Raw genomic sequence first — 23,583 nt, 5'->3', positions numbered from 1 at the left:
TGTGGGAATCACAAAAGTTTAACAACGGATTCTGAAATACGTTCTTATCTGGACAGAACAGCACAGTTTGGGGAATGGCTACAGCTGAAAATTTGAATCTTTGCAGGTTCTCTGTGTCTGCGTTCATACATAGACATATACATGACATATGACATATATATATATATATATACACACACACATACACACACACACACATATATATATGTATACATATATATATATATATATATGACATTTTGTTTCACTTCTCAGGAACCTGTTCTCACAATTGCTTTCCATTCTTTCTTTTGGGTAGTGTGGGCCTAAAAAAATACTATAGGGACTGTCATTCCATCAAGCACAAAAGGATGGTGGGATCTGTGAAATGCATAGAAAATACAGAAAAATGACTAAGTGATAAGAGATACACTGCTCTCAAGGTGTAGTGTCCACTTACAATGACTTCTGTTTTTCACAGATATCAAAAGAAGCATCAAAACAAACATAATCAAAGAGAACTTTCCCAAATGAGTGGAGTTCCACCAGTGCCCATCAGCGCTCTGGTAGAGGTAGCGTGGTGGGTGGCAAGGCTGGAGATGGGGGCGCAGCCACTACAACAAGTGGGCATCGATGCGCAGCCAGCACAGTCCCTGGCGAACGTAGCGGACAAGGTTGGTCATGCTGCTGTGCTGCGTCAGGGGCCCCATCAACGTGTCCAGATCGCCAAAGAATTCTGAAAACAGAGCAGACCTTAGTCAGGCCTTTAAATGACAGTAGGGCCATAAGCAGCACCCCAAGCACGCGGGCATTGGATGAGTTATTCTTGGTTCATTCATTCATTCATTCATTCATTCATTAGACATCAATTTCCAGAGTACCTACAAGGTGATCCAAACTTCATATGGATATTAAGCACTATGGTTTTAATCTTTTGTTAGTTCCCCAAACTCCATAGCATAAATCATGTCTGTATTACTGTGATTAAGAAAACACAAATTCACTCAAATCTGTTAATTCATAGCAAGTTTTTTTCAAATTACTATACATTTTCTTAGACTGTGACCTCTAAAAATACATTACAATCCTGTGGAGGTTTGTGAGATACACACACACATATCACAATATGCATATATTACACATAATATATTTGTCTATATATTTACATATATGTTTATAGAAACATATATAATATTTATAAATTGAAAATCTACACATAAAGTTATGTATCTAAATATATTTTATAAAAATATTGAATTTATATTTTTATGTATTATAACTTTATAGTTAGAAAGGTGTCTTTATACAGAAAATGGTATATGATTCCAAGCTGTTTCTCATTCTCTGTGTTATGCAATTGAAAATACTCTCTTTTCCTTTTGTGTAAATGAAATGACTTCACTGATGTTTCTTGGCTTGATGTAGATATAACCAGTGAGCCTGGACCACCGTTAGCACCATCAGTATCTAAGGCCAAGCCACTGGCTAGGAGGTATCTGACTTGGTTCATCTTATTCCTTTAGGGAAGGAAAATAACCTGTAAGGATCTGTCACACAGCATGTCCCCAGGCCCCCTGGGACATGGATGGTAAGAGTGCCTTGCTGATTCCCCGCCAGCTGACTCAGGCAAGGAACAGCACTGAGCACCCCCTGCCACTAAGCAGTGAGACCAGAGTCTCAGACTGTCTGCTTTGGGGTAGGATGGGGGAGTATATCGGAAAAATTCTTTGATGTTCAGAAACCAGCTAGGCTTCCCCTCTGTATGTCTGAATTGATTGGACTGGCACTGTATCGATCTCCATGAGAAGCAGGCTCTTGTCCATGACAAACAGGCTCTTGTCCATGACAAAATGGCTCCTATGCTGGCTGGCCATGAGGTATCTTTGTGGAGGGAGAGGCAGGAGGTGTTGCAGACTACCCTCAAGTGGTTGCGATGCTCTCCTGCCTTCTTGTAAAGCAATTTCCATGCATGGGTTATGTGTGCTTGATTGCTTAGCAGATGGTGTTTCACTAAATAATGCATTGATTTTTCATGTTATATATAACATATGGGCTCCTTCTCCATGTATCAGGTTCATTTGATTATGTGATACTGTTTAACCTGTATGATGTAATAAAAGTAATTTCTGCTGATAAAGGAATGAATTATTTTGGGCATTGAAAATACTTTCTTCTGTAATACAATATTAAGGGAAATGTTAAAGGACCCAGTTGCTGTCGAATGAATGTGAATGAGAAGTCCCTTGGGTATTCCACGCACAGCCCATGGTGGCGTTCTTAACTAGGTACCCAGGTCACCACTTTAATAAGTGCTTCAAGTCGGCAGCTGGGAAGATAGGGAACTGGGCTTCTAGAACAAAGGCCAGAGGGCAGAATCAGCCCTATTGGCCCATATTCTGCAATGAGCCATCTGCAGCTATACTGGCACACTGACAGGGGGGCAGGGGTGGAGACCTTCCACTGGAACAGCCAACCTCAGCAATTTCCACTGCATGACTGCATGGGAAAAGGTGCACATACATGGTGGTCTCTGGGTGGAGGGAGAGTTTCACCCCAAAATAAAGTGCCTCAGTTTCCCCATATCTATGGGGACAAGACAGGTGTGGGAAGAGTCCCTCACTCTGAGCAGCTCAGAAATGACAAAGTGTGTGAAACTCAAGGCTGCAAAAAGAAGATTCCAAACTAAGTCCTCTGTCCAGGTCCCTGAACAGCCTCTGGACCACGCCAGCAGGGTGCAGTGCATTTCTGCTGGTGGAGTGACAGAATCATGTTGACTCAGTAGTAGGCAGGGACTTGGAACAACTCCCTGACACAGGGGCTGAGGACAAGATAAGTACCATCTCACTCAAACATCAGCCCAGCCACTACAGAGCTCCTGGAAAGGTCTGCAGTAAATTTAGAAGGAGTTACTTTACCAGATTTGAAAATGTATGCAGTTATGAAGGAAATCCATAAATACTGAACTGCCCTCCAGTTGCCAGTACAACATAAGACAGAGAAGAGTGGAGGCAGATAAGCTAGGCAAGACTTGAGATGGTTATGCCTTCATGATTAATTCTAGAACTCATGGATTGGCCTGCTTGTCTGGGCCAGTTGTCTTTGGATTTCAAGTTAAGAACTGTCTCTTACTCGGATAACTGAGAACTCACTGAAGGTTTCTGAGGATGCATGATTAATTCTGCCCTCTAGATGGGCAGTGCATCCTGTAGGTTAACAGTTCAGACTCTGAAATCTGACAGTTCTCCACTGAATTTATGCTTTCAATATGATGAGCTGCGATATCATGGGAGAATTTCTGAACCTCATTGAGCCTCAGTTTCTACATCTAGGAAATGGGGATAAATGAGATGACAAATGATAAAACAAAGAGTACAGCGCCTGGCATATAGAAATTGCTGCATGAACACACAAAACCAACACATGCAAATAACCCCAGGACTCCGTGTTAATAGTTGGGTTGAGGGTTGAAGTCCCAAATTATGGAATATGCTTTGATAGCCACAGAATCTGAATTATATGTCATCATATGGGATAAGGAAAGAGAAAGAAATATTTGTAGGATTTCTACCTTGCACCTGATATTTTATGCTAGGTGACTGACAAATCTTGTTTTATTCCACCCATCTCTTATCATCCTTGTGGGCAGTTTCATTGTCATCCTGTCTTCATTATATCCATTATAGAAATGGAAGCTAGGGAGTAGCTCACAGATTTCAGTAACTGTCTGAGGTCACCCAGCCAGTAACTGACACAATGCAAGCTTAAATGATTAGGCTTCAAAATCTGCACCCTTTCTAGTTCTGTGGGACTGTTTCCCAGCCTGCTGAGTGATCCCACAGTAGAGATGCAGCCAGGAGAAGGGGCCAGTAACTCATAGGAACTTCCCTCTGCATCTCAGTGGCCTGCAGCCCCAGCCTGATTCCATGAATTCCATGTTACTGGCCGGGACCCAAGCCCACTCCATGCAGCTTGTACCATGTCATGTCCTGGAAGGAGCCAGCAGCGTGTGTGGGCCATGAATTTTTGTCTGTATCTGGCCAGATGTTTCTGTTGCTCTAAAACTCGGCTCACCTCTTTGCAATCTGATCTGAAAGACCCACATCTGTCTCCACCTTAACTACAGTGGGTCTTTCACTAACTGCTGCTCCAGAATCATCAAAGTCCACTGAATGGCCAGGGCCAAAGTATGATTTCTTTGAACTTCCTATCTTCATTAGGATAGTGAGACTTCAGGGTGAACCTGGGTGGCAGCTAAGGTCACAGATGCAGCATGAGTGGTGGAGGACCACTGACTCACCCTCTGGTGAAGCAGGGTCCTCCCTGCATTTATTTTGCAGCAAACCTCATGTGTTCTCACGAATGGGGCCCTGATCCTTCGTCCCAAGTGTCAGTGGGTGAAAGACACTAGCTGAGCCTTGACCCTGGTTTCTGAATGCAAGCCACATTATCAAGTGCCCTGGAACTGATGATTATTATCTTCAATAATTTTTTAAAAATATATTTTGGCTGCACCATGCAGCATATGGGATCTAGTTCCCTGACCAGGGATTGAACCTGGGCCCCCTGCATTGGAAGCTCAGAGTCTCAACCACTGGACCACCAGGGAAATCCCTGGAGCTGATGAATATAATGAAAGTAGAAGGCCGTGGTGCTACCTCACTTGTCTTAAAGAAAAAAAAAAGCCAATAGTATCTTGATCCCAATTAATTTGCAAATCATTCTTTTTTGCTTTGCTCTGTTTCTCTATGTTGATCTTTATCACTGAGTGAAAATCTGGAAAAGACATTTGACAATACATCATAATTCATGTTGCTTTAAGTTTTAAAGGAGAACTCGATTCTAGATCTTTCACTCTTCACAAAAACTGGTCACTGAGTCGACCCTGATCTCACCCTCTCTGCCCTCATCTAGCCTTAGAAATTAGACCAACAGAAAGAGAAGGTCATCATGAGAAACTCAAGCCCTTCAAAGCAGGTTGAATCCACCATGGCCCGTGAGCAACCAGTTGAACAGCCCAGCATACTTACCTTTGTTCTCTCTTGTCAGTTTGTCAGCCATGTCCCAGTGTTCATAGCCCCGTAACACGTTGCTTGTGATGTTGACGTGGCTGGCGGCCATGTGGTGAATGCGCTGTGGGATGGTGACTGGGCCGTTGTTACAGTTCCCCATCGCATTGATGGGAGAGACGTTGTTGAGAGACACTGGGGACGGAGTATTCCTGGGGGATGGGAAGAGACAGGGCTTGTTAGGCTGCTAGGGGGGAGTGACAATAGCATTTGAGCCCTGCCTCTTCATACTGGGGCCTCTTGAGGGTGTGATTTGCCACAGTGAGGCTTGGCATGGTGAACACCTATGAAGCTTACTCTCGCGTCCCACCAGCTCTTCTCAGAGGACACCCTACAGCTTTCACCCACACAGTAGTTTTACCCCTCCCCACTGTTCCTGCCTCATCAGACCAACCCACCCAGGGCTACAGTGCCAGGCTGTAGAAAGAGCCATCCTTCTCCTTTTCTAACTTTAAACACAGAAGTCTGACTGCCTTTGGCAACCATTGATGACTCTGTGCATGTTGCTACTTTGTTTTAAAATACCAGAGAGAGAGCTGGGTGAATCTTTCTCTGGCATTAATTCTACCCACAAATGTAGCTTTTACTTTGAATACATATAACAAGTCTTTTGATGTTCCAGAGAAAGAATTAGCTCAGAGTTACGATGCTTTCTCTACCTGCTGCCAGAATGGATATTGGCACTTAGAAAAACTTGATGTGCTATATTGGTCTGTTATCAAAATGTTTTGTGGAAACCAGGGTGACAGTTTGCTCCAAATACAGTCACCACAATAAGCAAAGTATGATCCTTAAAAGGCCCCCAAGGAGCAGTAGTAGGGAAGCTGGAAATAAGTAAGATTCTGAATATCACTTTAGGATTCTTTAAGACCTGCTACAGGATGGCTGTTAATTGCTGACAGTTCACCTGCAGACTGGCTTATAAAGAAATGTCTTGGAAATTCCTACTTTGGGCAGTATCATTGTTTGGAGGTAGATTTTTGTTTAATTCTTTAATATCAGTAAGAAGAAGTCACCTGCTGGCTGCACTTTGCATGGAAGGCGAGGACTTAGGTCCTAAAGCCTGGGTTGCTGCCTGTGCCTACCAGCCAGGTCAATATACATCTCAGCTCTCCCCATCTTCTTTCAACCAGGCTTTGAATGCCCAGTATAATGAACACTTTATTATGACTGATCATTTGGGGGAGTAACAGAAATGGGAGAAAGCTGTTTCTGGGACTCCTTCTTCCTCCAAACACACTCCTCCCATCATCAGGAACCTTCTCTCACTCTCCCTCCCCTTTACCAGCCACTTGTTGCCAACTACATTCCAGGGTGGCTGTATTCCTCAGAGCCAACCTGCTCCTAGAACGCATGTGCACCCTGACAGGCACCCATAGAGGATTTGGGGGAACAGCTATCCCCATGTACCAAAATGCTGAAGTGGGGATGACTCAGTCTGGGAGCAATTGAACTGATACGGTCACCTGAGATTCACACAGGCTGTGCCTCATGAGAGCTTTGGTCCACTTCTACAAACAGAGTATATCTTCTGTTATGTTCTAGTATGAGGGTTAAAGTGAATCCCCACAATTGCTCTGCACTTGTGTGATGTAAGAGGGTGTGAAGGTTTGCCTGCTCTGTTTATAACCTCTGAGATGTGTGATACTTCTTGATGTAAAGATTTATTTTCAAGGTAGGGTAGGGACAGGGGGATCGTTAAACTCAGGGACCTGGGCACAGAAGGTTAACATAAAAGCAGTGAATGCTGGATTTTTTTTTTTTCATGGCAGGTTGGAAATGCTATTATTTAGTCTCTCCCCTCAGAGAAGGCAATGGAACCCCACTCCAGTACTCTTGCCTGGAAAATCCCATGGATGGAGGAGCCTGGTAGGCTGCAGTCCATGGGGTCTCTAGGAGTCGGACACGACTGAGTGACTTCACTTTCACTTTTCACTTTCATGCATTGGAGAAGGAAATGGCAACCCACTCCAGTGTTCTTGCCTGGAGAATCCCAGGGACAGGGGAGCCTGGTGGGCTGCCGTCTATGAGGTCGCACAGAGTCGGACACGACTGAAGCGACACAGCAGCAGCAGCAGCAGCAGCAGTCTCTCCCCTGTCCCCATCCCAGTGGTGGTCATTAATCCTTAAATGTCAATTTACAGCAAGAAAGGAAACCATCCTCATTTGTAATCTCTAGAGAAGATTATAAAGGTGTCAGTGTCACAAACGTTGAGACGGGGACCAAGTGGTGCTTGAAAAGTTCTGGAATCCCAGGGATCGAGACTCCAGCTTGGGGCTCCTGAGCCCCTCCCCTTGCTGAAGCCTTTATGGACTGCAAGAAAAGGCTGGATTCAATGATTTCCAACTCTGCCCAGAAATCCCAAGGGGAAACACATCACCTTTGTTTATCTCTTATTTCCTGAAAAGGCCTTTTCAGTTTATAACATTGAGGAGCTAGTGAGGAGCTTTCTTTCCTTTCTACTTGGTGCTTTCTTTTAAATAATCAGTGGTGGAGGCAAGGAGAATGAGGGCATGCTTTGCCTTTGGTCATGACTGACCTAACACGAGGCTCCGTGAGCTATCTGGTGTGGAGAATGCCTGAACTCCCAGAACACCACATCATACACGTGAAATCCACCAATCCAAGCCTGCCTGAGACAGCGCTCCTCTGGCTGGAAGGGCTGCTGCAGTGCTCCTCTTAGTGTGCCTTCAGCTCCACCTTGGCTCTCCCCACAGCTGGGGCTTCATTCTTGAGCTCTCCCTCTGTGGATCTGCTTCAGATTTTATGCTTTTCTTCATGTCCACGGCACATGGCCATAAGTGTGCACACACCAGCACAGGCTTCCACCACCCATAGCGTGAGCACTCTAGATTCCCACCATCCTCTCTTGCCTCCCAGCCACACTCGCCCCCTGCTGCCCCTGGTAGTCACTAGCCACGCCCCTATCTAAGAAGGTGGTGGTGTCTGGCTGCTTGGAATGCACTTCCCCCATGGATCTGCATAGCTCATTCTCTCATCATCCTTCCCTAATGTCCCTATTGAGGATCCTCCTCCAAGCAGCCCTTTCTGTTCCCCTTCCTTGTTTTAATCTCCTCTATGACGTTTATCATTTAGCATATTCATTCTTTTTCTACTGTCTTTTTCTTCTGAAAGAATGTGAAATAGACAGGAATTCCTGTCTATTTCATCCAGTGCCATTCCCAGCATATAGAATGGTGCCTGGTATACATAACATGTACTTAATACCAGTGAGATAAGTGAATGGAGTGCCTTCCAGCTATCCCTCTGTTGTTATATGGTATCCACTACGTATGAGGTGCTCTGGAGAGGGAAGAAAAATAATGTAGAGCAGCACACGGATAGGGGATAAATACTTTGGTAAAGTGCCTGGAAGAGTGTTTCATACACAGTAGGCAGGCAATAAATCTTTGATGAATTAAAGAATGAACAATTCCTTATTGAAAAGAGCAAACAGTCTAATGGGGAGAAGAATCCATTAATTTCTGGGAAACTAGGATAAGTGCCAAAAGTGACGTGTAGACCAAGAGCTGTGGGAGTTCTAGGGGCAAGATCACTTATGTTTTCCAACTTAAAAAGGTAATAATGATAACAAAACATGGCAGTGGCAGCAACCGCTATTTGTTAAAGTTGCTGTGCACCAAGCATGGTGCTCTGGGCTTCACTGATTTTTATCTCTAAGCCTCATGACAACTCTCTGGGTGAGTTTCTGCTGTCACTGTTTCACAGATAACAACAGGGCTCAGAAAAGATCAGTTCCTTTTTTGAGAGCCACACAGCAGATGGTCAAAGAGCTGGGATTTGAGAGGTCTGTTTTCCTGCAAAGTCCATTTCCCTTCCATTTTGCTAACTTACCTCCAAGTCCTACCTTCCCTCTACTAGGTTTCCCTTGATGTGGCTGTCCACCTGGAGCCTCACCCTTGAGTCCATGTTGGCTTGTTCCTACCACTCTCCTCGGGCTCTTCCCATGTTTGTACAGGCACAGCCTGCCCTAAGCTTGGGAAGAAGTTTTGCTTGATAGAAATGTTCCCTCCAGTGACAACCAAACTCTTTGCAGTCCTTTTATTGGCCAATGTCCCCAACAAGGGGCAATATTTATTTTCTTCCGACCCTTTCGATATAGCACCCAAGGCCCCCAGTGTACTGAAACAGCTCTTTCTAAAGGCCTCAAATGGCCTTGTTCTTTCCTCCTTTCATAGCCTTCTTTTTTATTCTCTCTGGGTGACATCTGAGACTGCTGCCCCTCCCTTTTTTAGCATCTCCACGATGTGGTTACCATGACACTCTATTGGGACTGAAAGCCCTGGTGCACCTCCTGTTTCTGCATGGCCTGTGAACTACAAATGTTTTGAAAAGATGAACATATGCAATCAATTTGATAAATGAGAATACTATATTTGAACCCAAGAACACAAAATTCTATTTTTGCAAAATTCCTTTCTTTTCCTTAACAGACTTGTATTCTAAAACTGCTATTATATCCTGAATTTCATCAGTAAGATTTTTATGGAAACTTGTTTTCTCTCATATTCTTTTTACATAACAACCTCAGTTTTTTCTGGACTGGCAAAGCCCCAAATGTGTATTATCTGGCCCTCTGCAGCAAAGATTTGCTGACCCCTGCTCTATCTCGAATAGGTTTTTCTTCTCCTTCCAACTTATTCTTTGCACTGTCTTCACAGTCAGGGTCAGGGGAGGCTTCTTCTGGAAGGATCGTGAGAGGTCTGGTGCAGGGCCAATCATCCTCATCCACTGGGGGATGCAGGCTATAGTGTTGCTAGCAGACAAAGAAGCCCTCCTTGGCCACCCAGGGAGGCCCAAGCTCTCTTTTTCTTGGGTGTCCACAGAACTTTGTTCAGATCTGTCCCCTCCTGCCACTGGACCATGTGCTTCTGGAGTACAGGGAGCCTTTGGCATTCAGTGCATCCCCAGCCTCTCATAGGGAAATGCACCCAAAGTATGTGCTGAATGAATGGGCTGTAACCCCTGGGCAACCGTTTTGAGTTGCCTCATTCAAAAGCTCTCTGACCTACCAAAGGGAGTGTGCTTTCTTCAGATAGAAGCTGCTTTAAAAAATCATTTCAGGAGGCTTTTAATGTGACTTCACAAGCTTAGAATGTGTTTGAGTTCTTTCACTGCAGAATTAAAAAACTTTTTCCCAGTGATTCTTGAATGGGTGCTTACCTGAATTTGCCCTTGCTTTACTCCGTGTTCAGAGAAAACAGCTTTCTCTGGGCCTGTGGTCTCGCTTTTGTCCGTTAATATAAGAGAGAGACCTAATTCAACAATTTAAACGGTACTTCCTTTCAATACAGTAATTGAGTTGTCGCATAGTTTTTAATGGATCTCTTCCCTCATTCTGAATGTTTTTTTATGATCTTAGAGTTCACAGTTTCACTCCTTTAGGAGTGTGCTTTGTAGATATTTATAAAGCGGCAAAGGAGACTATTTCACTGTTCAAGAAAGTGTTTTGATCAGAGACATAAGAATTTTTGAAGTGGTGAAAAATGGGGGAAAAGCAGCTCTTTTCAAAAGAATACATCTACTGGTGGGAAGTGGGCTTGCAGTGGTCAGAGAGGTATTGGACTCAGGAGAAACGAATGCTCAGGTAAGTTTGGGCACATAGCTAGTTCAGGGCTGAGACAGAACTAGGATTCTGAATTGCCCTCTGAAAAGGAACCTCTCTTCAGAGGAGGCTCCAATGTCATTGGGTCTGGCCTTTCATTGCAGAGAGAAGGGGCTCTCTTAACTTTCATCCTGGGAACTGAGGGCAGCCTTGAGCCTGGGTCAACTGGTTTACCAGCTCCCACCCTGCTGCTGGAGGGCTGAGCTGTTCCAAGCAGATACGGCTCTAAGGACAGCTGTGGAGTGGGTGAGTTCATTGAGCCTCAGGCCGGCAGTATAGTAGATGCTTTTATATTTTAGGGCAGAGTATTTTAGTATTAATATAAAAATCATCGTGAAGGCTCAGATAATTGGCTGACGAAGTGCCTTCACATTTTCAGCACTATTATGCCTTCGGTTTTATTAAAGCACTTACCATATATCAATGAATATTTCATTGGTCTTTCATTACTGAGTGAATCATTGAAAAATCACTGCAGTGGAGGTAACTCTACCCTGCCTCCCCGAAATGGCATGGTGCTTGCCATCTCATTAACTGATATTTTTATGGCCGTCATTTGGCTTAAAGATCAAATAGTGAAAGAAATTTGGAATCACATCATGTTAAAATTTTCTGTCCTACCATTAGCAGAAACCTGACTAGAATTTTGTGTGCACCCAAATTACTGTAATCTCAGAATTAACCTTTGTGCCTGGCTTGTCAATACCAAATATTTGGGGTCTATTCAATGACTAATTTTCATGAAAAAGCAATTTTCAGAAGATACTTACTTTCCATTGCCTACCCATGGAGATGGTATCTGAGCGACTTTTGAAGCATTTTGCTAAAAGAGAAAAACAGAGAGGGAAATGAGGACATCTATTTTGTGTTTTATTAATTCAGAAACAGATGGAAGTGTGATTTAGAGTACATTAATATTGATTGCAGCATTTTGGGATGCCTCCTGTTTCGTTAGCAGAGCTGGGATGTATGTGCACGTCAGCACACCATGATGCACACTCGATGAAAATAGCTGGTTAGGATAATTAGTGGGCTCCAATCAGGACCATGAAAGTCACTTGATGAAAGATCTTATATACTAAAAGGCCCAGTGAAATCAGACTCAGTTCTCCAAGAAGTGGTTTAATTATCCTCATCTGAAATTTATTCTGCAAAACAAGCTCTTCAGAGTACAGACAAGCTTTTCACCTTTAGCTCCAGTTGCAAACTTTTTCCCTGGGATGCAAGTTGGCTTGTCATTTCTAAAATCCCAGGAACTGGCCAGAACCAAGCAGCCTTTGTGTGTGTGTCTGTATCACCTGGATTTGCTATCATCACATGCATATCCTCATGGCTGATGCTTTTCCCTGTTGAGCAGTGTAACCGGCCCAGGGCTGCCCCACAGTGGAATGCTAAACATTCTTTTCCCTCCGGTTTAAAGAATGGGCCTCCTTGAAAAGGGAACCCTCCTACACTGCTGGTGGAAATGTAAATTGGTGCAGCCACTATGGAGAACAGTATGGAGGTGCCTTAAAAAAACGAAGAATAGAATGGCCATATGATCCAGCAATCCCATTTTGGGGCATATATCAGGAAAAACATCTAATTTGAAAAGATACATCCATCCCTATATTCACAGCAGCACTATTTGCAGTAGTCAAGACATGGAAACACACCTAAATGTTCATTGACAGAGGAATGAATAAAGAAGATGTGGTACATATATACAATGAATTATGACTCAGCCATTGGCAGCAACATGGATGGACCTAGGGATCAACATCATACTAAGTGAAGTAAGTCAGAAAGAGAAAAACAAACACCATATCACATCTCTTATATGTGGAATCTAAAATGACAGAAATGAACATATCTAAGGACTAGAAATAGACTCACAGACATAGAGAATAGACTTGTGATTGTCAAGGGGGAGGGTGTTGGGGAAGAGAAGGAATAGGAGTTTGGAATTAGCAGAGGTAAACTATTATAAATAAGATGGATAAACAACAAGGTCCTACTGTTTAGCACAGGGAACTAACTATATTCAATATCCTCCTATAAACCAGAATGGAAAAAGAACATGAAAAAGAATGTATATATGTGTATAACTGAATCACTTTGCTGTGCAGCGGAAATCAACACAACACTGTATATCAACTACACTTCAACACAATCCATTTTAAGAAAAGAATGGGCCTCCTCTGTTTTCATGACTGTACACTTGTGGAGCATGGGAAATCCTGACACTCAGCACCGTCTCACTAGTAAAAGATCAGCTCGTTAGAATGACCTCAGCAGGTGGGAGCTTCCCGTTTTGAACCTCAAAGAAGCTCAACGCTCTGCCAGAGGAGTGAGTTACTTAACATCAGTTTGGTATTTTGCAGTGCAGTGAACACGGCGCAGAACAGGCCACAGAGAATGGAGGCCAGGGCTGTGGCTCAGAGTGCCCCCAAAGGACCAGCATCAGCATCGCTCAGGGACTTGTTCAAAATGCCCATTCTTAGGCCCTGTCCCAGACCACCAGCATCAAGACGCCTTAACAGAGCCCAGGTGGAGACTGTAGACACACGGTCAGGGGCAGCTGCTGCATTTGACTGCATTCACAAGCACTAGCTTTATGATGGCCACACCACATGAGAGCTGCTCTTTTCCTAACTGAGTGGGCATTCCCACATAATCCCGCACCCCTACCCACTGGCTTTGAACGTCTGAGGTAAGGTCAGGATTTGATTCATTTCAAACAACTGCTTTGATGCAACTGAGCCCTGTCAGCTGACGCACTTGGCAAAAAATAATATGAGTAAATAAATAAAATTATCCTTTTCCTTCAAGACCTGCCCAAGAGCAACCTTGAGCCCTCAACTCTAACATACTATCAGCATTGACGGGTGGAAAGAAGAGGGCCCACGGAGCCTCAGCCAATGACACCCGGCATAGTTGCCAGGCCCAGCTCCAGGCTTGCCATTTTTATCTGGGCTTGTTCCCATGTCTTGGCATTGCATCTTGTGGTTCAAATATTTCATTTTTCTTGCAAATCAAAAACACCAGCTCCCTAGAGGATGAGTTTGTTTATTTATTGTTGGTTTATTTTGACAGCCAAAGTTATCAGTTGTCTTCAACTGCAACCACTATCTTCAACACTCCCCATGGCCAAAGGGCCCCTGGGGGTGTGGCTGTGCCCTCAGAGCCCAGGGTGGCTGTGGTGACTTCTCTCACTGCTGAGAAATTTCTAGGCTGGCATCTCATGTAACATGAGCCATGTTCTGCAGGCAGTCCACAGTGCAGGCAGAAGGGATCACCATCCTGACTGGACCCAGGAAGGTGCCCAGGCCCATTTGTTCACTCCAGAGCATCATCAGGGGATTGAACTATGGTACCTTCTCTCCCTGGAACTGGATCAAACCCAAGCTCTCTGCTGAACTCCAAAGGAGAAGTGAGACAGCCATGGACGGCCAGGATGCGGAAAGTTTAGCCTTCGATTGTGACAACCGTAACATTTCATAACATGCCTGCCATGTCTCATTAGTGATTTAATCACCCAGGACCTATAAATTACACAAAATAAGGATTACCTTAAAATATTCCATCAGTGATCTGGAGTACTTCATGGCGTGGTCCTTCTTCAGTTTGAACATCCTTAGGTAGAGAAGTGACAGGCATCGGTAGCTGTGATGATGGGGAAAGGAGCACATTAATGCCAACATTTCCTCAGACCTATTCATTAAAATACAACTCCCATCCGTAGCACCTCTCCTATGGTTACCGAGGAACATAAGTAAAAAAAGAAAATTTTTTAAAAAGAAGGAATAAGCATAGTACAGGGAACTATATTCAACAGTATGTGATAAACCATGAACCATAATGGAAAAGAATATGAAAGAGAATATATATGTATAACTGAGTCACACAAGCTGGAATCAAGATTGCGGGAGAAATATAAATAACCTCAGATACACAGATGACACCACCCTTAGGGCAGAAAGTGAAGAAGAATTAAAGAGCCTCTTGATGAACGTCAAAGAGGAGAGTGAAAAAGCTGGCTTAAAACTCAACATTCAGAAAACTAAGATCATGGCACCAGTCCCATCACTTCATGGCAAATAGATGGGGAAACAGTGAAAACAGTGAGAGACTTTATTTGCTTGGGGTCCAAAATCACTGCAGATGGTTACTGCAGTCATGAAATTAAAGACACTTGCTCCTTGGAAGAAAAGCTAAGACAAACCTAGACAGCATATTAAAAAGCAGAGACATTACTTTGTTGACAAAGGTCCGTTTAGTCAAACTATGTTTTTTTCCAGTAGTTATATATGGATGTGAGTTGGACTATAAAAAAGTTGAGTGCTGGAGAATTGATGCTTTTGAACTGTGGTGTTGGAGAAGACTCTTGAGAGTCCCTTGGACTGCAAGGAGATCAAACCTGTCAGTCCTAAAGGAAATCAGTCCTGAATATTCATTGCAAGGACTGATGATGAAGTTGAAACTCCAAAACTTTGGCCACCTGATTCAAAGAACTGACCCTGATGCTGGGAAAGATTGAAGGCAGGATGAGAAGGGGACAACAGAGGATGAGATGGTTGGATGGCATCACTGACTCGATGGACATGAGTTTGAACAAGCTCTGGGAGTTGGTGTTGGACAAGGAAACCTGGCATGCTGCAGTCCATGGGATCACAAAGTCAGATACAACTGAACTACTGAACTGAACTGTCACTTTGCTGTACGCTAGAAATTAACACACCAGTGTATATCAATGATATTTCAGTAACATTTAAAAAAAAGAAAAAGGGTTCACCAAAGATGGAAAAAGGAGGCAGAAGGTCAAAGTCAGGGAGACATGTTAAGATACATTGCTGACTTCTTGATGGAGGAAGAGGCCCTAAGCCCAGGAATGCAGACCTCCTCTGGAAAAGGCGGAAGTGGATTCTCCCTAGAGCCACTGGGAGGAAAGCAGCCATGTTGACGCCCTGATTTTAGCCTAGTGAAACACACTTCAGACTTCTGACCTTCAGAACTGCAAGAAAATAAATTTTATGTGGCTTTATTTTTTTAAAGAAAGGATAAGCATTAAAATTCCATCTTGATAAGAGTGTAAATGTGGAGAGTAGATGTTTAGTCAGCAACTGAAGAAATCCATTAGTTAATTTTTCAGAGTTTAGCAGAAAACAGGAATAATGACTTAAGCAGCTTAAGTTGAGCTTTCAAATCTTTCTGCGACATTTCAGCTATTTCCTGGTCACCTCCATGAGACTTACCATAGTACAGCCAGCTTTTTGTCCCCATCTGAAGCTAGGGGGCTTGCAAAATTCTTCAGCCTCATGGCATACCTTTGAAGAGAAAGGACAAGCTCAAATGGAATCTGTCTGACCCTTCATAAAGCCCCAACACCATTGGTGTTGTCATCACTCGAATGAGCTGGGCCCACATTGGCTCTGGCAGAAGGACTGAGAAAGCCATGTGGGCAAAAGAGTGCTTTCCTGAAAACATTCACAAAACGATGACCACAGTGTGTCACAATAGCACTGGTGTGACCAATGGAAGCTCACTCTGGAGAAGCCAGTTATATTTAGAGCCCATGCTCTAGAACAGTGCTGTGCTGTGGAATTACTGTGGGTTTCACCTGTGTATAAGTGCTGAAAAAATAATGTTTCTAAGAATAGTCCAGCTAAACAATATTATTAGCTTTCCACAAGAGGTGGACACAAATGTCAGTCTCAGTTGAGTTTTTGACACCTGAGGTAAACAATCACACAATGATGTCTGACACGAGCATGGCGGTGGGGGGGCCTCCAACACAGTTATAAAGGGCTTTTCTAATGGCTCAGGTGTGGAATATATTCCTGTAGGAAGTGGTTTTGTTTTTTTAAGGGTGGTCAATTTCACAGCAGGTGAAGGTCTGAGCACCCCTAATTTATGGTGCTTGCATAGTTTGTCTTTCCATTCTCTTTAATAGTTACCATTCCACACCAGGGCAATCAAAGGTTGAGTAGTTCCCATTTTTGTTCTTTGAGCTGAGCACATTCCATTCTGGGCATTTAGACTCTTGAAAATCAATTCATTGCATAAAATCATTGTCTGAGCTATAATGCAATTTCACAGGAACTCGTGGTGGAATAAGTAGCAAGTTCACTGTTGCAGAAGGAAGCTGAAGATGTTCAGGCAGCCTGGACTAGCTCTTCATCATGACAAGGCATTGGTGAGCCCACACTTTCAGCAGCCTCCCCAGAACACCATGCCCCCTATCACCCTGCTCTCCCAATTACTGCCACAGTTCTGTCCAATGAACATTTTCTGACAAAAGGACTCATGCACTTGCTGTGAGTCCCTCCTGTTGTTGCCACATTAAGCAAAAAGAGTTTTTATGATGTCATAAATCTGTGTTTGACAGCTGGATCACTTAAATGTCAGTCATTGTGATGCCCCACTGTTTTCACAAGTATATTTCTAATGCAGATTCCCAAGACTGAGAGAAACCAAAATTACTTCACTGAAAAACATAGGGTGCTCTACCATTAACGAGAGTATAATAAAAATCTCTTCAGCATAAAATTTGCTACTAAAAACTATGTTCTTATTACAGTCACCCTCTAATTGCAGCCATTGTTGAAATGCCTTGATAGTGGAGTTCCAATTGTTTACATGGGCAAGAAGACTTAGTTGCCTTAGTTCATTTTATTCCCAACTGAAATTTCTCTCCAAAGAAAATTATACACACACATACACTAGGCAGAAAGTATATAATTCTATATATAGAGAGGGCACATAAAGGATTGCGCATAGAACTGGTGAAATTTTGGGATAAAAGACCTGATGACATCTGAGCAAGGTGGATGGAATGTACCAATGTCTGTGTCCATGATCTTGGACTAGAGCTATGCTAGACAGCACCATGAAGGGAGGTGGGGGGAGAGGGACACATGAACTTTCTGTGCCATTTCTTACAACTGCATGTGAGTCTACAATGATCTGAAAAGAGAGTTTCAAAAGACTGCCTTTAAAGTGAATATCTCTAAATTATCCATAGAGTTTTACTAGGTTCCACTGAAAATGTACCCTATGGGGGAAGTAAACTATCATATCATGGAAAAAAAAACTGCTTGGAGAAAAAGAAAAGAAATTGTAAATAATAAAGGGAAAAGAAGTGTTTTCTAAAGGAAATAAGTATTACTCAGTGATTCACATTGTATTTTTACCAAAAATGAAATGTGAGGTTTTGCTTTTCTATTCTGAGTGCATGTGTAAGAAAAATATGTGTGTGTGCATATATATATATATATATATATATATATATATATATATATAGTAACTGTAATTGGGTGTGAAGTTACAGTTATGATCTTGTTTTCCTTCCAAGTTGGTCCACATGCAGAAACATGCTTTTCATGGTCAGAAATGCAGTGAGTCTATAATCCATATTATAAACATTTTCGTGCATCTACATGGTCTCCATCTCCCCCCATCTCCCTTCATGGTACTGCTGCATTTCAATGGCTGCAAATTATTCTGTTGAGAGTACTGTGAGGTAATTAATTACCCTTCTGTTATCAATGTTTTGCTTTCCTTCAAATTGGGTGCTATGACATAGGCCAAACTGAACACTCTATGGATAACTCATTCTCCTCTTACAATTCTTTTCTTCAGTACAGTAAGTTCAGATTTCTAGAATTAGTGGCTTCAAAGATATGAATGCTCACTTGTATAGGTTTTCCTACATGATGCCAAATTTCCCTCAATTTACAAGGATCAATTTCCATTCCCACCATCAGCATGAAAGAGGTCCAGTTCACCATAATTTTGTGTGTGGTAACATTATGGTTTAGTGGTTATGTCGTGCCCGACTCTTGTGACCCCATGGACTGTAGCCTGCCAGGCTCCTCTGTCCCTGGGATTCTCCAGGCAAGAATACTGGAGTGGGTTGCCATCCCCTTCTCCATGGGATCTTCCCAACCCAGGAATTGAACCCAGGACTCCTACATTGCATGCAGATTCTTTTACCAACTGAGCTACAAGGGAAGCCTGTGCTAACATTTTTACATTTCCTTCTTAATTTAAAAGTGCCTTAAAATGTGTTTGTGTTAAAATAGAAGGTGAAGCTTTTCTTCTTGTTTATTCATTAAAGTTTCCCTTCCAATTTGATTCCTCATTTTTTGCCAGGATTTTCATCTTGTACATCTTTGAAAACTGCAGGCAGCCTTGGATAGACACTGAGAAATCAATTTCCCCTTAAAAGCTACAAATGGCAGTGGCAGCTTTCACATAAAGTATGTCTGAGAGATACTTTATATGCTTGTCAGAGCAGTGAAAACCAAAGATGGCTGCCTGGGCTGGCAGAGCAAGGCTGGAACTTTCCTCATCCTTTCCCTACTTCGGTGGCTTTAACTAAATCTTACGAGTCTATGTAATCATAGTTTTTTTTTTCCCCCTTCTTCTTTATAATGGTCCCCATTCTTTTGATCTTTTCAAGTGCTTTCCTCAAAAAAATATGCATGCTTCAGTCTGATGCCTGTCTGAAGGTTTAGGTACAAGTGTCTTCAGATTTGTAATGGTTTATTGCAGATGCAAGAACACAATAAAAAGCAGGCCTGGCATTGTCAGCTAATCGAGTCAGAGGTGCCTGGGATATAAGGGCCTATCAGGTGAAGAACTGCTCAGTCAAAAACCACGATGCCGTCCATCCAGCAAATGAGGGTGAGTGCTTATCCACTATTCAGAGGTGGATGAAATTCTTTTCACAAATACCTGAAGGTTACAGGAAGGCACTCAAATGCATATCATTTCTTCTCCTTTCCCTTCTTACAGGAATTTTTTGATTACCCACAAACTCCACTGCACCAAGACCAACAGTCCAGAAAATTTCATTCAAAATGCAAATGAAACCAATAATCTGTGCTGTTAATACACCATTCCCTAGCATCAGCCTCTTCTAGGCTCCCCTGCTACCAGCTTGACTGTCCCTCAAATTCTAGATGCCTGGAAAGTTTATTTCACCCCTGATGTTGTCCCTCTCTTTTTCATAACAGAGGCAGAAACTCTTAGAAAACATGATTTATAGCAGAAATCCCAACAAGATTGCTTTCTGTGAATTATGAAACTGCTTTGAAAAGACAAGGGCCCGCTCGACACCATGAAATGATGATCCTTTATTTCCACCCATTACCTTTCCATTTTATGAATATCACAAGTTATAACACTCACATTAGAACCTCTGAAGGGGATAACTGATAAAAAGCAGTGTCCATCAGTTATAAGTTTCCCATGACGTGAATCAAATGGCAAGAACTAATTATGATGACTTCTGAGAAGAAGGTGCCTTGAATGAATCATTACTAGGTGGAAAAGATATTTTTCAAAAACATAGCAGCTTCTAATTATGAGTGGAGAGAGCTTAAGAAGAAGGCAGCAGAAAAGCATGAACCTGAGGAGTTCCACAGTTTCGGAGTACATGGTGTATGGAGACTTGGCTTCCAGAGGGTCTCTCTCCATCGCGTTGCCACATTCAGTGAAGGAAAGGGCTGCATCCGCGTAATTCACGGCTTTGCCAAATTTCTCAAACTGGAACAGGAAGAAGACTCATCAACATGACAGTTCCTCTTCTCTCCTTCATCGAAAGCAGTGGTGCTCAACCCTGGGAAACTTCACACCCCTCCCCCAGGGAACATTTGGCAATGTCTGGAGACCTCTTTGATTGTCCCCACTAGCGATGGGAGGCATCTAGTGGACAGAGGCTGGAGATGCTGCTAAACATCTGCAATGCCCAGGACAGCTCCCACTGTGGAGAAGTGCCTGGCCCAATCGTGCCAAGGTTGAGATATGGTGGGGGCAATTAGGAATTTGTCCTAACAAGGATGTAACTTATTTCAGGTTCTGTTGTCATGACATGGAGGCTGGATGAGAGGAGAAAACTGTAGCAAGGTATCATGTCTTTGTGGTATTCCTATTTTTGTTATCTTTTTGGTGGAGCAGAATTCAAATCACTGCCTCGACTAGTTTCTATTGACCACATTTACTAGACTGGTCATCGTAATGTCCTTAGAACAGGGATCCCCAACCTCCAGGATCTAATGCCTGATGATCTGAGGTGGAGCTGATGTAACAGTAATGGACATAAAGTGCACAATCAATGAAATGTGCTTGAATCATCCTGAAACCATCCCCTCCCCCCGCCGCCCCATTCCAGTCCGTGCGAAAAATTGTCTTCCAGGAAACTGGTCCCTGGTGCCAAAAAGGTTGTGGATCACTGGTCTAGACAAAGTTTGCATTGAAACTCCACTTTTTACAAGCTTCCTGGACAACTAACGCATCTAGTCTTTGCTTGGAACTCTAGCATAGCATGTCAACCCCATCCCCAGGAGAAGAGTAACAAATGGATGCTATTGTCATGAAAAATGGGAAGCTGCAGTGTGACTGGTGACAATAATCACATCACTTTCACTGTAAATGATGGTCTGAAATAGTGAGTCAGAAATCTCCCAAATATAGCACTACTAAATATTTTAGTTTAGTAAAATTTTATTGCAAAAGGTTTTAGCCCTGATAATGGTCACGATTAAACTGACTTAGACATACTGATTTCTTTTTTATGTGTAATGAATATTATATATGACAGTTTTATAGTGAGTATTTTATAACAGTATTTAACATTTTCAATTTTTGATAGCTGGATGGAAGAATTTCACTAATATGGAATTTTATGTGAAAGAACCAATAGAATGCAGATTGACCTATTTTAATTTTCTTATATACTTTTTATCAAAATATTGTCTATGCAACTGTGAAGGTTTCAATTCTCAAAACAGCAGAGTAGCTGTCTCTAGCAAAAGATTAAGTACAACTATAAAATGATGAGTTACAAGTCTTGCAGAATCTCTTGCTGTAAATGACTCTTTTTACAATAAATGTTCTTCCCCTTTTATGTACTGCAGGAATTTGGTGCTTTCCTTTCTGTAAGCTGTTGTGGAAAAACATCAGTTTCAGCCCAATTGAAACTGATTTTATGAAAACCTTTGTGTATATATGTAAGTTATCTCCTTCTTCTCTTGCCTTCCTCAGGAGGCAAGATAACTTCCTCAGGTCATCCAACTCTGATTGGTTCTCTCCTGTGGAAATTAAGGAAATCTACAGGAAATCTGGAAATCAGGAAATCTACATCCTGATTTTTGAAACTGACTTTTCATTCACAGACCCATAGCTGGAAGGATCCTTAAAAACCACCTGGTCCAAATCTCTCTTTTTCCAAACGGAAAAACTGAAGTCCAGAGAGACAACTATCTGGGCCATAGTGCCAATGAGTGGCTGAGTCACACCCACTTCTGGGCCTTGGTTTCCTTATTTATAGCTGAGGGGCTTGAACTCCGAAGAAGTGTCTAACTCTGGTATAGACGTAAGCCTGGCAAAGACATCTTCTAAATGAGTATTGCTCAACCTTCCCCCACCCTATTATCATTCCCTCTTCCCTCCCCTACCACTCAGTGAGTTTTTTAGACATTTTTTTCACACATCCCATTGAAATTTTAATACTAAAGATATACCAATTATCTCCTTATATACTGTGGCCCTTGAGAGGGCAGTGGATGGTGGCCATTCACAAGTGATGGTGCAGGGACCATTGTGGTCCTTCATTATAGCCCTCTCAGAGGCAAGCAGCACGGGTCAGCTAAGTCCTGGCTGGACACAAGGCAATGATGGAGGATATGATTATTTTAAACCCAATGGAGTTGAACTGACATCTCAAATTATGCCAGCTTTAGTCAAAGGTGGGGATTCTGAATTCAGGGTCTTCTCTATGGCAGTGGTTCTCAACATTGGCTGCACTTGGGAATCACCTGGGAGTTTTGACATCCACATCTGGTCCCAGTCTTGGAAATTCTGATTCCATTTCTCTGGGGTGTGGCCTGAGCATGAGGGCTATTTTAAAGCTCCCCAAGTGACTGTAACACACACGATTGAGACCCTCTGTTAGGTAGCTCAGTCAATCAAATAGCTCTCTGTGCCTGGTTTCTCCTGGTCTAGGTACCCATCACCCTTGGAGGCAGCAGGGCCAAGTGTCCTGGGAAATCCAGAAACCAGAACATACTTTCTCTGTGCAGGGCCCTAGGTTATCTAATGTAGCAAGCAGTCAAGTTTTTTCTACAGACCTGAGTTTCCCAAAGCCAGTGTTTGAGGCACTTAACCAGCTCTCAGCAACTCTCTCCCTGTCTACACCAGTTTGGAGTTCACCAGAAACCATGGGAGCACCCACCTTCTCCAGGGCAGTTTCAAAAGTCACTTCAAATTCAATTGAAAGGTAGCATAAGCCTCGGCACCTCTGAAGTTGGAACAAGGGGAAGAAGAGTGGGAAAACCAAGAATGGCAGGGCAATAGGGCACGAAGAACTTGGGGACTTTAATTCCTTTAATTCCTTGCGGTGCTAAGGAATTAACCAGTTCTATGTCGGAGCAGCAATAAGGAGACCTACCAGTGCATCAGCTTTGTGCTTCAGCTTCTTAGCCTCTTGCATGTAATAATCAGCATTGTGAACCCTAAACAAATGAAATGAGCTCATTCAGAAAGCAATGTTTCATCTTTTCATTAAAAGACTGAATTGTCATACTTTGGGGGGCTATAAATCCATTCTTATACAATGCCTTGAACAGGGCTGATGGATGCTTGTCATGCATATAATAACCAAGCTTGAAATAATCCAGTGAGTGAGATTGGTTCCTAATGGCCCATTGGGATAAATACCCATATCCTCCAACCCCAACCACTCAAGTTGCCCAAACAGATCCAACAGAATCTAGCTGTAATTCTCTTTGTTGGCACACAGTTCTACCTGAGGACACGGGTAAGCAAGGAGGACCAAGCAACCTAGGATTCAGCACCTGCCTTTGGAAACAGTAACAGAGCTCCATGTTTAAAATCAGCCAATGACATTTCTAGGTGGGGATAAGGAT

The 23,583-nt window shown here is 42.9% G+C and overlaps 1 protein-coding gene and 1 non-coding gene across 2 annotated transcripts in view; both read right to left on the bottom strand.

Moving 5' to 3' along the window:
• Window positions 1-593: 593 nt before the first annotated feature.
• AFF2 (ALF transcription elongation factor 2) overlaps window positions 594-23,583 on the bottom strand; it is a 387,822-nt gene continuing 364,832 nt past the window's right edge. Inside the window, exons 16-22 of the mRNA XM_068963139.1 lie at window positions 23,106-23,169; window positions 20,067-20,203; window positions 15,907-15,978; window positions 14,224-14,317; window positions 11,443-11,495; window positions 5,007-5,197; window positions 594-715 (exon numbers count right to left, since the gene is read on the bottom strand). Of these exons, the coding sequence (XP_068819240.1) occupies window positions 594-715; window positions 5,007-5,197; window positions 11,443-11,495; window positions 14,224-14,317; window positions 15,907-15,978; window positions 20,067-20,203; window positions 23,106-23,169 (733 nt within the window). The remainder of the gene's footprint in view (window positions 716-5,006; window positions 5,198-11,442; window positions 11,496-14,223; window positions 14,318-15,906; window positions 15,979-20,066; window positions 20,204-23,105; window positions 23,170-23,583) is intronic.
• On the bottom strand, window positions 4,513-4,585 carry TRNAG-UCC (transfer RNA glycine (anticodon UCC)). Its single transcript has one exon. It is a non-coding gene; the product is annotated as a tRNA-Gly (tRNA).

This window comes from Capricornis sumatraensis, chromosome X (assembly GCF_032405125.1).
Source record: "Capricornis sumatraensis isolate serow.1 chromosome X, serow.2, whole genome shotgun sequence".
NCBI classification, from domain to species: domain Eukaryota; kingdom Metazoa; phylum Chordata; class Mammalia; order Artiodactyla; family Bovidae; genus Capricornis; species Capricornis sumatraensis.
This window is presented reverse-complemented; position numbering and strand designations above follow the sequence as displayed.